This window comes from Suillus subaureus, assembly GCF_016647635.1.
Source record: "Suillus subaureus strain MN1 chromosome Unknown BJ212scaffold_3, whole genome shotgun sequence".
In the NCBI taxonomy this organism is placed as follows: Eukaryota; Fungi; Basidiomycota; class Agaricomycetes; order Boletales; family Suillaceae; genus Suillus; species Suillus subaureus.
Genome location: NW_024538559.1, coordinates 2,030,083 through 2,041,177, shown reverse-complemented (window position 1 = coordinate 2,041,177; position 11,095 = coordinate 2,030,083). Strand labels below are relative to the sequence as shown.

The window sequence follows — 11,095 nt, the reverse complement described above, 5'->3', positions numbered from 1 at the left end:
CAGCCCCATCCTAATACGATCATGATTAGCACTGAGTATTATTGGTTCAACAGTAATTACAGTAGATCTCCCGTGTCCTCTGATCTGCACCATTGCGCCACACCCGAGCCGGTCTCATCTTTCCATGCAGTACTAGCGACAAGAGTGTTCCCAGTGCGTGCAAGGCCCGGCGCCCGTGCACAGACATCGTAGACAGTGGTATATATATAGTACAGTACCAACAAGTGTGGCAACAGGCCACCCTCGAAGTAGTAATACTTGAGAGATAAGGAAAAGACCTGCCGTGATCAGAGCAGTGTTGATATCAGGCAATAGCTTAGTTGCAAGAATATCAGGCTTTTCTACTGGGTCTTCTATAGGTTTTCTGTAAGGAAACACGTGAAATAAGTATGCGCGCAGCGCGGGGCAAGTTACTTGGAAGCCAAGACTGACCGCAGTGTACGAAAGGAAAGACAACCACATGGATGGTATAAGATTCCAGCTTCGTCTAGCTCTAGTCACGTCGCTGACATGTTCTAATAGGTTGGGCTGGGCCGAGCATCAGCTCAGGGTGGTACGCGAGCAGGTGGAGCCGCTCGGGAGAAGGTGTGGAATACGATGAACCCGACACTGGTAGTGGTGACTCACTAGGTGAGTGAAAATCGAACGAAGGAAAGAACCGGCGCAGCCGCTCAGCTGGATTCCTAGTGCCGGGGCATTCCGGCGGGCTGCACCATTACAAGGTGGGTTGCTATTGATGGCTGTGCAAACGCCACATTAGGCCTCAGATAGTAATTCCATAGTCAAACCAGTGCCCGTCTCGAGCCGAGTCGTCTGGAATCATGATCTACCATCATGATGGGCGAAGCAGTTATTATAGCTACAGTATATTTATGGCACTGAGCTTGAACAATGATCTGCGAATGATAATCTCTGACGCTCATCCAAGTCACGGACTATCAATAATACTCCAGTCCTACTATAGCTCAGCGGCCTGTGCTTACATTAATGGTGGGTGATTCTAAATTCACACTGTCTTACTCAGATCTTGGCAAGTTTTGTCTTCCCTATGCATAGGTTTTATGCTCTACACTTCCCTAAATCAGGAGTAGACGAAGCTTTTGTGAGACCTCTTCACATGGACACCTTGCATAAAATGATGCCAAGACCCGTTGCGATTACCTCACTGCCATGACTCCAAACATGGCCGGAGACCAGCAGGAAATTTGAGGTATGTGACACAGCAATCCTGACTGGTCTCTTATAGCAGTACGTATGGGTTCATACGATGTCCTTTCACACCCCATGACCTCTCTTACACTACCCAACGTCTTCGCAAAGCCACAGCAAGATCATGGTGTATTTCCTTTGTACCCCATAGATACCCGTCACACGTGTTCTATGATGCTCGAACGAGTACAAACACACACTACGTCGTCAGGTACTCTCACGCAACATAGTATCAATTTCTCCCTCACATGAACGATTGCAGATCACCAATTAACTTCATCGGCAGTCATTAAGCAGCGGCAGGAATCAGGGAGGCCAGTGCTTGCCATTCTATGCACTCTTCTGCATATCATTCTTGTCCTCCTCCACGTTGCTATTCTTGTGCTCAGTATTTCGGGTGTCGAGCATCGTCTAGTCGTCCAATTGATATCTGGCAATGAAATCTGGGTCACTATATTGAGCACATCATCACAGGCGTTTTATGTGGTGAGGAATCATCACATATGTACTATTTTCTTGAACTTATGAACCCTTCAGATCTACTGCACGATACTCGTTTACTTAATGCAACGATTGACATTCCTCAAGAACGTGACGCGACGCCAGACGGTAACCGCTCTTCATGACACAGTGAACGCATGGAGGGGTCTTGGTTCTGCGCTGGAGTGTCTTTGGCGACAATCAACAATCCCTGCATCATGGTGGAGCATATTGTCCATAACGGCCTATCTTGCGTGTGTTTTTTCCCTTCACGTGGTTTCATCGTCTATCATTCAATTGCAAACATTCAACTCCACCGTGGATGCGTCCGCTACAAAAATTTCTTACTGGCCTAGTCCAGACGTAGACATGATGACAATCCAGTGGCAAACCATCAGTGCATTGGTTCCTACATTAGGCCGATTTGCCAATCCTCAGGGCATGGGACTCCACGGTGCCACTTTATACGACATCATTCAGTCTACCGATACATCTGGTCGTGCTATTGTCAATGCATCGTCGTTCAAAGCGAATTGTGGATTAGTTCGCAATTCCATGTTAAACTATTCTCCTGAAATCAATGCTGACACTTTCGGATATTTTACACTCAACCCGCCAATATCAAAGCTCAATCATACCGCGGAATTTAGAGCTAGACTTGTGCATCCGTGTATGTATTTTTTTCTATTATTCCTTGGAATAGATTCATCCAACGTCTGTTCTTAGATCCAGATGAGGTTACGATAAATCCTGCCATCTCCTTGTTCTTTCCGGGAGTACATGCCAATCTTCCTGAAATTTGGATCTTTCGCTAAGTAACTATATTATAGCCGACTATTGCGTTCATAGCCTCGACCGCTGTGAACTCGAGCAATTTACCCAGCGATGAAACAGTTCAACACGTGTATTGGGAGTATCCTCCAACATCCTTCATAGGTAAGAGGCTTTGTCACGCATGAATGTGATCTGAACACGATTATAGGTAGTCCCCAGCCTCCCCTGATTTATAGCATGTACGACGTCCATATAGTGGCGTGCACTATTAATGTTCAACCTCATGTCGCCACTGTTGATGTACAGACCAATCAATTACTAGGTCTTTCTCCATCCCTTGAGCCGAATGTTTCTGGCGAATGGGAGGCATGGTCAGCGCCGGAGGAAGAACCGAAATGGGATATTTGGTCACCGCCATCAGCAAGTGCATTGCATCATGAAAAATGGGTCAGTTTTTGCCATTGATGGACTGGCCGAGATTTAACTTACGGTTTTCGGCACTCAATAGCTTGTTTCTCCTTTCGTAAGCGGGGCATATCATCCCATTGGCTGGTGCATGAATCAGGACCGAGCATCATGTTATGGGTTATCTCTTTTGGAAATGTAATTTATGCACAGCTCGTAGTAACGTTCAGTCCTTGCTAATCATCTTGTCAGACATTTTATGCAGCAGATTGGAATAAATATCCTCTTTCCCGACCCAGCAATAACCGGAGACTTCTCTGTCCTGGCCCACGCTCCTCCAATTCCGAAGAAAATTCTGTGCAGCCGTGACCAATTTGAATCGGCTCTATCAAGGGCTTATGCTACACTTCTATGGACAGGTATGTTGATTGATTTGTGCAGAAACGGTTAACTGACATACTGCGATTAAAAAGGCGGACAACTCGGCGCCGACGGTGGCGGGTTTGATCGGAAAAATGAAACTACCACCATTTCACAGCAGCTTCTGCAATGGCACCTTGGTGTAAGGTCAGAATCATTCGATGATGAATTTCATGGCTAAGTAATAGATCATCCAGATAAACTTATGGCCCGTAAGGATCCTGTTGCGTGTGGGAATTATGTATCACTAACCAAAAGATCTAGCTTGCACTTGCGCTCACCTGCTCTCTACTTATGTTAGCGTTATCAATGCGCGTGACAAATGGGATGCACGGAAGGAACGGTACAATGCCTATCGATGGCGCTGGCATTCTCCAAATCATTTGGCTTACGAATCGCTTCCGTGTACTAACAGACCTTTTGAGCGACGTCGAGGATCCCCAAGAGGATATCCTTCGTGCTGCTGGGATGGTCGATATGGACCTGCTAATGGAGTTGAACGACGTACAAGCAGACCATTGTTAATAGCCATCCCCGTGGAGTTGGCTCTAACTTTTAGTATTTTATCTGGCTTGTTCAAAATTCCTCTACTTTTCCCTAAATTTGTGCGGGACGTTTTTTGTGGTGTTGCTAGGGTACTTGTTGGCAGCTGCGCGAAGAGAACGAAAGAGCAGTTCGATGAAAACGTGAAGCTGGTCTTTTGTGGGATCGAAAAGTGTTTCCATGTGGAGAAGAGACGAGACGAAGAGACATTGGCATGATTCATTTCGAATGCTCGATGAGATGCGAGGCACGTGACTGTACTCGAACGGACCAGGAAGAGTTCCCCTTCAAATCGCTTCTGTTTATAGCGGCATGCAGGCCTCTGACCTCTCGCAGGAATTTAGAATCATTCAGAAACATAGTCCAAGTAACCAAAGACTGCTGATCTAAACAAATGCAACGCTACTCAAACGACATGATGCAAAAAACCACGCCCATATCACCTATCCACCTCACACCAAACTCATGGCAAAAGTTTCCCCTTCTCGTTGCTAACAACATGCTACAAGCAGTATCCGTAAGTCAACAGAGCACAGCGCAGATTAAAGCAACTCACCACTTCACGAATAGGAGCATATGTGCTCCGCCTGCGCTTGAACCACGACAAAGCAAACACGCCAATGAGTAAGAATACTGAGAAGGCAGCGAGTAACATGTTCGTGCTCTCAGCAGCAGACGTGATACCGAAGTAGCCGCTATGGACTCCACACGCAGATTCCCATTGTTTCTGGCTCGAGACAGCAAAGTTCTGGAAAACGTATGAGTGCGAGCCAAACACAACGTGCACGAAACTTACCTCAAGGCGATACAGGAATTCTGTTACCGCAATGTCTCCTTGGTGACCGAAGATGGGATAAGTCTGGAAATCCTCATTGGTCCCGTTCTTGAACTTGATGCGGAGGAATTCACGGAGTTCAGGTGGAGGTCCGCGAAGAAGTTCAAAGGCAAGGGCGGATGCACGGTTTGCTGTAGTAATGCAAATATTGAGTCGTTGTAAGGTTGCCTGAAGTAGAATACTCACGAATAGCAGCGAGCTGAGGGTGCTCGTTGACCATCTCCATCATGTGGAATAGTGAGATGAATGGCTGGTAAGTCGTCTCAAGGAGAAGCAACTTGAGGGGGTCCTCGTCAAAAGTGATGCGTTGAAGGGTGTGAAGAATGCTGTGAAGGATAGTACGACCAGCAACTAAGCAGGAGGTTACTAGTCGCAAACAATACGTGACAGTGAGACGCACTATTTCCAATTCCACCCGTTTCCTTGTCCGAGAAGATCGCGTTCTCGTGATAGTTAGCATATCCGTGGGCCTGCTCAATTAAAGTCGGGGGAAGACGGTAAGCATAGGTTTGGTTGTGCGTAAGTTGCGAGTTCATGAAGTCATAGATCTATGTGAATTATTGCAACATTAGAATGGCCATGGAAATGTCGCGTGTTACATACATTCCACTGACATAGGGTTATCAGCACGAGTAAGGACGAAGCAGAAGAATACGTACAGCATTTTCAAACGTCGTAGGCCTCCCGAATACATAGTCGCGAACGACGCCAAAGAAGTGTCCTGCAGATTTCCCAGTCTCCCTGAATCCCTCAGATGCATACACACTCTTGATGTGCTGCTCGAATGCCTATATACCACACGAATCAGCCTTCCACAGACCCCTGGAGGCACGTAACTCACCGGACACTCAGTCCAGGGCTCCAGCGCACGGTCAACGCCGCTCGGGGCCATCTCGACTGGAATGTACTGGTAACCCCCGAGTGGAGTGACAACCTTCGTCCCGTTAGCAAGCTCGATCTGGTTGTTTGAATTTGGCGGGAAGAGGCCTTGCAGGACAGCTATGGCGCTATCAAAGACCGAAGTGCCTTCCCCACCAGCCTTGGCATGCACAACCACTTGATCGTTCTGCACGAGGTCAGCATGGATGCCTTGGATGTACGACGGGGAAGAGGGGTTTAAGTACGTCGATCTCAAATAGCAGCCAAGCTGATATGATTCTACCTAAGGTCGTATATTAGGTAGGGTGCACGGAGAATGGGGTAGACATACAGCGCCGAGAGGTGTAGACTCGCTGTAAGATGGCTCGTAGGTATGCGGATCTTGGTAAAACTCCGTGCGGTCGCCGTTGCGGGCGATAATGAGGACACCATGGACATCAGGCATTGCAGGTCGTTAGTACGGTTGGAGGATTAGCTGGGAGGGGAGTGGGGATTAAATGTAAAGGTTCAGCTTGGGCTAATCCTCCCCGGCTCGCTTTAAACCTCCCCAGTGCACACGGCCATCAGATCTACCGAACCGAGTTAATGTGCGACACGCGGCCGTTTCCCTGACACAATATCGCATCCAGTTGAAGCGTGTAGACTATAAAACAGGAGGCGCACATGCGCGAAATGGAAGAACATCTCGCGAGAGCCCCTGGATGATACTGCTTCTGTGCCGACTAGTCTTTTACAGGGCTGTCATCTGAAGAGATCAACAACAGCATATCGGGGGGACTGCGGGAGGAAATTTGATGAATGGGTCAATACAAGACCAACACGCACCAAACGCATGCTGGCGAAGTGAGAGCCACGTCACGCAGATTTAAGCCCGCCACGTATCAACCACGTGCCCAGGTATTCCGCGAGCTTCGGGACGCACTCCAAGTCTGTCGACCCTATAAGCCAGCATGGAATCAGACGTGTAAATCTATAGAGCGTACACCATCATATCTAGGTCATATCGTCGCACTTCGAGAGATACAACGGTCTTGATATCGAGGCTCTGTGGGAGAAGAACCATCAGAGATTCAGCACGTGTGATCGGTGAGGTGGGCGATGTGAACGGTGAATAACGTGCGGGTTTGGTGCGGAGGCTTACGTTGCCATTGCAATTGGATGGATCAAGGGCATATCAGGATAGCGGTGGTATGATAATGTGCTAGGACCCTCGCCTTCTTCGATTCGGTTCGGATCGTAAAAGAGTACAGTTTTGCATATCAGATTGACAGTGTGATTGAAGCCAGCAGAGCCTTTAGCACGAAAGCAGGAGCATGAGGCTTGCGCCAAACAAGCGCCAAAGCCCTAAAAAGTTCATACTTCCTGCACCACCACTCACAGCATATAGATTTATATCGATGGCTATACGACTTCGCAAAGAGTATTCTATCACCACGGATTCTGCTTGCCCAAATAATTGTAAAACTTGCCCACATCAGCTGTAGTGGGTTTCGTCACGATGTTCACAATGCCTGTCACAAACTCGGAGACATGGGGCTCGATCACCGCACCCTTGCCGCCCATGTCTGTCCATGAGGATGGAGATGAAGTGGGGACGCTCACACATTTGTCTGCATGTCTGTTGCGTGGCCAGTCACCGGCAATTGCAAGAGGAAATACAGACCGACAGATCAATAAACAGCACAAAAGAATTCATTCGTGAAAATAAGAGATAATATTCAGTATTCTAGCACACACAGATTTCGATGAAGGGATCGCCTACGAGTACGTTAAGTCCCACCTTACTGATATTGTAGCTGGTCGATCCGGGCCCGAGATCTTTGTTGACACTGGTAAAAGAGGAGCTCATGTTGACGATGTCTTTGCTGCTGCTATTCCATGGCTGGGAGAAGGAAGAATGCAACCAGTGTTGGACCCGTGATATTGCATTTCATGACTGGGAGAAGGAAGAATGCAACCAGTGTTGGACCTGTGATATTGCATTTGATCATCTCTGCAAGCACAGCTGGATCGAAGCTAAACAGCAAGTCCCTACAAGGGTTCTGCAGTGCAGGAATCATCATACAGCCTGTAAAAGCTAACACAGCAAAACGCACGATCGCAGCGTTATTAATGATAGAGTCCAACCCAGTGCCATCGAGAAGCCCAAGAACTTTTGAACACCCGGTCTTGATACTGCCTTCATTCATGATATCAATTTAAACGAAATGGAGGGTCCCAGGACTGGATTTGAGGGCATCAAGATTCAAGGCCAAGGGGTGTGGCAGGAGAGTGACAGGTGACAAACAGTGTTGGAAGATGACTGTAGGAGCTGCCTCTGCCTGGTAAGTTCAAGGTCAATTCCCCGGGATGCACTGGACGCATATAATATCAATATGAATAAGATAAGGGACTAGCTGCAGTTACCACACGAGTAAACGATCGATTTGCCCAGTGAGAAATCGAGAAACCATGTAACTCAGGCTGGCATGATCTTGACAGAATAAAGTTGAAGGACACGGGCTTGTAAGGGAAAAGCGGAAATTCAAAATGATCAAGAGATTCGTGAATCGTGTACCCTCTTGATCAACTTGCCAACTGATGGTCCGCGGCACTGACATCCACAGAAAAACAAGAGCTTACTAAGCAACGAGTGGCATTTCGTCATTAACCAGTACTAGTGAGCCTTAGCACGCGACTGCGACGCGACGATGGACGCTACTGCACTCAAAGTTTGGCTTGATCATGGTCAGTCGTTTTGTATGATATGATACCCGCTTTCTCAACTCGCGTCACAGTCAATAACTGTCCTTGGCCGTATGCACTTCTGCTCTCTCTCGGTGCTCTAACATTTGCACGTTTTACATTCAAAACTCTTGTCGTCTTCTTTCAAACCTTCATTCTTTCTGGGACACATGTATGTGGATCATAGAACATGTGTCTTTAGCCCTCTGGTGAGAACCTGACTTGCCTTACCGCAGCTCAAGAAGTTTGGTGCTAAGAAGGGAGCATGGGCAGGTTGGTTAGGCGACCTCTGCTGACGTGCAAATCTCATTCATTCATTCATTCCAGTCGTTACGGGTGCTTCAGATGGCATTGGGAGGGAGTTCGCAATCCAGCTAGGTTCAGCGGGGTTCAATGTCTTGCTCATCGCACGGAACGCCAAGATGTTGAACGACGTAGCAGTCGAGATTGGTACGAGTTCTTCACATCAGTGTTTTTTAAAGCCTCACAACTCTTCTAGCTACGAAAACAAAATCTACAGTTGAAACCAAGATCTACCTTATCGACTTTGCCCAAAGCGACAACTTCAAATATGATGGCCTGAAAGCTCTTCTTCAAACTCTCGATGTTGGTGTGCTCGGTGCGTGCTCAGTAGCACTCTTGAGCCCTCGTTTTTGACACAGCATAGTTAACAATGTCGGAAAATCCCACACCATGCCCACTTATTTTGCTGAAACTGTGGAACAAGAAAATGCTGACATCGTTGCCATCAACGTGAATGCGACAATTCGCGTCACGCATGCAGTTCTCCCTGGTATGATTCAGCGGTGAGCTATCTAACCTGCATCTCACCTCTATTGCCTCAATGCGAACGGACTTAGGAAACGTGGGTTGGTTCTCAACCTCGGCTCCTTTGCGGGACTCGTCCCTTCTCCAATGCTAGCGACATACAGTGGTACTAAGGCGTTCCTTGAAACCTTTACCAGCGCCATCGCAGAGGAGGTTAGATCCGATGGGATCGTCGTCCAATACCTTAATACTTACTTTGTCGTGCGTAACATTCATTACGTCTCCGAGCCATTACATCTCACCATGCCCCTTCTTGTCTTTTCCAGGTTTCCAAGATGTCCAAAATCCGACGCACATCTGCGTTAATTCCCAGTCCCACATCCTACGTGCGCACATGCCTCTCCAAAATTGGCTTCTCCTGCGGTGCAGCATTCACTGGGCGCCCAGGCACGGTCACAGCGTTCTGGAGCCACGCGCTCCTCGATTACGCGATGCACGTCGTCGGATGGAAGACTCGACTTATTGCTTATACCCATTCGCTTCATAAGGATATCAGGAGAAGGGCACTGAAGAAGCGGGAGAGGGATGCCAAGAAGGAGTAGACCGCTTCATCCAGAATGTGAGCACGCTGTCGTGGATCATACAAATTCTAGGATTGTTTATGCCGTCTGATGGCACGAGCAATGCGACAATTATATGCTTTTGAATTGTTATTGATTTTCGTGTTAGCTATGTCCAAGTTCGCTTGCCGTTTGCTATAAGGTCTGAGCATTACCGGAGTGATTCTGTTACTAATGAAATGTCGATGTCCAAACTCTTAGTTTTCTTCTGTATGATGATGACTGAACGACTGTTCAATGCCAATACAGGCTGCGTCAGAACACACTAAAATCTTTCATATCGTTGAGACTGATACATACAGCTCGAGGAACGAGCTCGAGCTTTGGGTCGTCAATGCGTTGTCTCCACAACATTCCTCGACCTTCGTTATAAGCCTTAGACGTGTGAACTTGATACGCCAAGTGATACCGGGTTGAACACGTAACTATTTGATAGTCGATATCATCTTGCAACTTTAAGCCGTGATAAAATGAGCAGTCTGCAAATTTTGGTAGAAGAACTTGGAACACAATACGCTACGGTCGTGAACATGACCTCGAAAATTGCACAAAGCATGAGACATTGAAACGCGTCGCGTACCACTCTATGTTACTATGGCTGTCCGTTCACGTGCCTTGTCACATGCCAAGCCATATAAAGCCAATATTTTTGACCAAGCGACTTACCGAGCCTTGGAAGAGAAGGAACGACCATCTTCGTTCTATCAAGGACCTGTATAAAGTCTGACTGCGGGAGACTACGAGTAAGCGCGCACTTGCGTCACATTTCTTTCCATATTCTAATTCTTCTTCCAGCATCGAAGCCATGGCGAAGTTCTATGCTACTGTACCTGATGGAGGACGACTGGCCCCAGCGCGGTATGGATTTAGTTCACGAGCCCCCCGAGACGAATCAAGATGCGCGGGGGATAATATGCTTGGCAACGAGGGATATCAGAGCGCTAACAGGTGTCTATGGGGCTACACGCTGTTACATCGATTAAAGATCGCCCAAGACAGGACCTCTTGGACCTTGGTGCATTGCATTCGCCACAAGCGATCCTTACGAAGGCCTACCAGCCAACTCGCCGTTGGAGGAAAAATATACGGTTTTCAGAAAGTTGCTGAAGAAGGACGAACCGCCTCGTTGGTACCAATATTCTTGATGGACTATGTCAGTGACCTGTCGTGTCGCGATGGAGGCAAAATTCAGGAATAAAACACTATCACATCGTGCGAACTGTACACTTCGAATTCGTGGAATCCTAGGACGTGCTGGCACACAGTCTATGTAATTCTCTCGGTACTTCTGATGATACACCGCCGAGGTTGGCCTTTTCTTGGACGGCAGACTGGTGTTGGATCGTCCTCAAGCCCTGAGGGGACACTCATTGAACCGCTTGTTCATCATCATCAATGTGAATGTGTAGGGCGATGTGCAAGACTAAAAACGATCCAG

At 47.6% G+C, this 11,095-nt stretch overlaps 6 protein-coding genes across 6 annotated transcripts; 4 read left to right on the top strand and 2 right to left on the bottom strand.

The window, feature by feature from the left end:
* Positions 1-729: 729 nt before the first annotated feature.
* BJ212DRAFT_555884 (uncharacterized protein) lies at positions 730-1,200 on the top strand. The gene is made up of 2 exons (XM_041343501.1): positions 730-990; positions 1,036-1,200. Exons 1-2 carry the CDS (start codon positions 822-824, stop codon positions 1,089-1,091), a joined length of 225 nt encoding a protein of 74 aa, XP_041198652.1. The 5' UTR covers positions 730-821; the 3' UTR covers positions 1,092-1,200.
* Positions 843-4,133, top strand: BJ212DRAFT_1323373 (uncharacterized protein). The gene is made up of 12 exons (XM_041334494.1): positions 843-990; positions 1,036-1,420; positions 1,472-1,695; positions 1,747-2,359; positions 2,416-2,465; positions 2,520-2,625; positions 2,672-2,910; positions 2,972-3,066; positions 3,121-3,287; positions 3,342-3,430; positions 3,486-3,500; positions 3,553-4,133. The coding sequence occupies exons 2-12, from the start codon at positions 1,255-1,257 to the stop codon at positions 3,811-3,813; spliced, it is 2,025 nt and encodes a 674-aa protein (XP_041198651.1). The 5' UTR covers positions 843-990; positions 1,036-1,254; the 3' UTR covers positions 3,814-4,133.
* A 161-nt stretch (positions 4,134-4,294) lies between these two features.
* Positions 4,295-5,990, bottom strand: BJ212DRAFT_1476220 (histidine phosphatase superfamily; the record flags this gene model as incomplete). Its single annotated transcript, XM_041339340.1, has 9 exons — positions 4,295-4,333; positions 4,388-4,579; positions 4,628-4,797; positions 4,853-5,017; positions 5,067-5,214; positions 5,270-5,275; positions 5,326-5,454; positions 5,508-5,828; positions 5,877-5,990. The coding sequence occupies 9 exons, from the start codon at positions 5,988-5,990 to the stop codon at positions 4,295-4,297; spliced, it is 1,284 nt and encodes a 427-aa protein (XP_041198650.1).
* Positions 5,991-6,973: 983 nt separating this feature from the next.
* On the bottom strand, positions 6,974-8,145 carry BJ212DRAFT_1584908 (uncharacterized protein; the record flags this gene model as incomplete). Its single annotated transcript, XM_041342348.1, has 3 exons — positions 7,642-8,145; positions 7,283-7,427; positions 6,974-7,110 (listed from the first exon to the last, which is right to left on the bottom strand). Exons 1-3 carry the CDS (start codon positions 7,732-7,734, stop codon positions 6,974-6,976), a joined length of 375 nt encoding a protein of 124 aa, XP_041198649.1. The 5' UTR covers positions 7,735-8,145.
* Positions 8,146-9,892, top strand: BJ212DRAFT_1323349 (uncharacterized protein). Its single transcript, XM_041334493.1, has 8 exons — positions 8,146-8,272; positions 8,323-8,441; positions 8,506-8,542; positions 8,597-8,719; positions 8,769-8,888; positions 8,937-9,075; positions 9,130-9,298; positions 9,364-9,892. Exons 1-8 carry the CDS (start codon positions 8,236-8,238, stop codon positions 9,637-9,639), a joined length of 1,020 nt encoding a protein of 339 aa, XP_041198648.1. The 5' UTR covers positions 8,146-8,235; the 3' UTR covers positions 9,640-9,892.
* Positions 9,893-10,462: 570 nt separating this feature from the next.
* BJ212DRAFT_1295974 (uncharacterized protein) lies at positions 10,463-10,802 on the top strand (the record flags this gene model as incomplete). The annotated part of the gene is made up of 2 exons (XM_041332383.1): positions 10,463-10,605; positions 10,643-10,802. 2 exons carry the CDS (start codon positions 10,463-10,465, stop codon positions 10,800-10,802), a joined length of 303 nt encoding a protein of 100 aa, XP_041198647.1.
* Between the last annotated feature and the right edge of the window lie 293 nt (positions 10,803-11,095).

Coding starts and splice junctions, on each gene's coding strand:
- BJ212DRAFT_555884 (XM_041343501.1), top strand. CDS start 822: ATGATCTACCATCATGATGGGCGAAGCAGTTATTATAGCTACAGTATA. Junction 991..1,035: donor GGCCTGTGCTTACATTAATG/GTGGGTGATTCT, acceptor GATCTTGGCAAG/TTTTGTCTTCCCTATGCATA.
- BJ212DRAFT_1323373 (XM_041334494.1), top strand. CDS start 1,255: ATGGGTTCATACGATGTCCTTTCACACCCCATGACCTCTCTTACACTA. Junction 2,626..2,671: donor TCCTCCAACATCCTTCATAG/GTAAGAGGCTTT, acceptor ACACGATTATAG/GTAGTCCCCAGCCTCCCCTG. Junction 2,911..2,971: donor CATTGCATCATGAAAAATGG/GTCAGTTTTTGC, acceptor GGCACTCAATAG/CTTGTTTCTCCTTTCGTAAG.
- BJ212DRAFT_1323349 (XM_041334493.1), top strand. CDS start 8,236: ATGGACGCTACTGCACTCAAAGTTTGGCTTGATCATG. Junction 8,889..8,936: donor TCTCGATGTTGGTGTGCTCG/GTGCGTGCTCAG, acceptor GACACAGCATAG/TTAACAATGTCGGAAAATCC. Junction 9,299..9,363: donor ACCTTAATACTTACTTTGTC/GTGCGTAACATT, acceptor TGTCTTTTCCAG/GTTTCCAAGATGTCCAAAAT.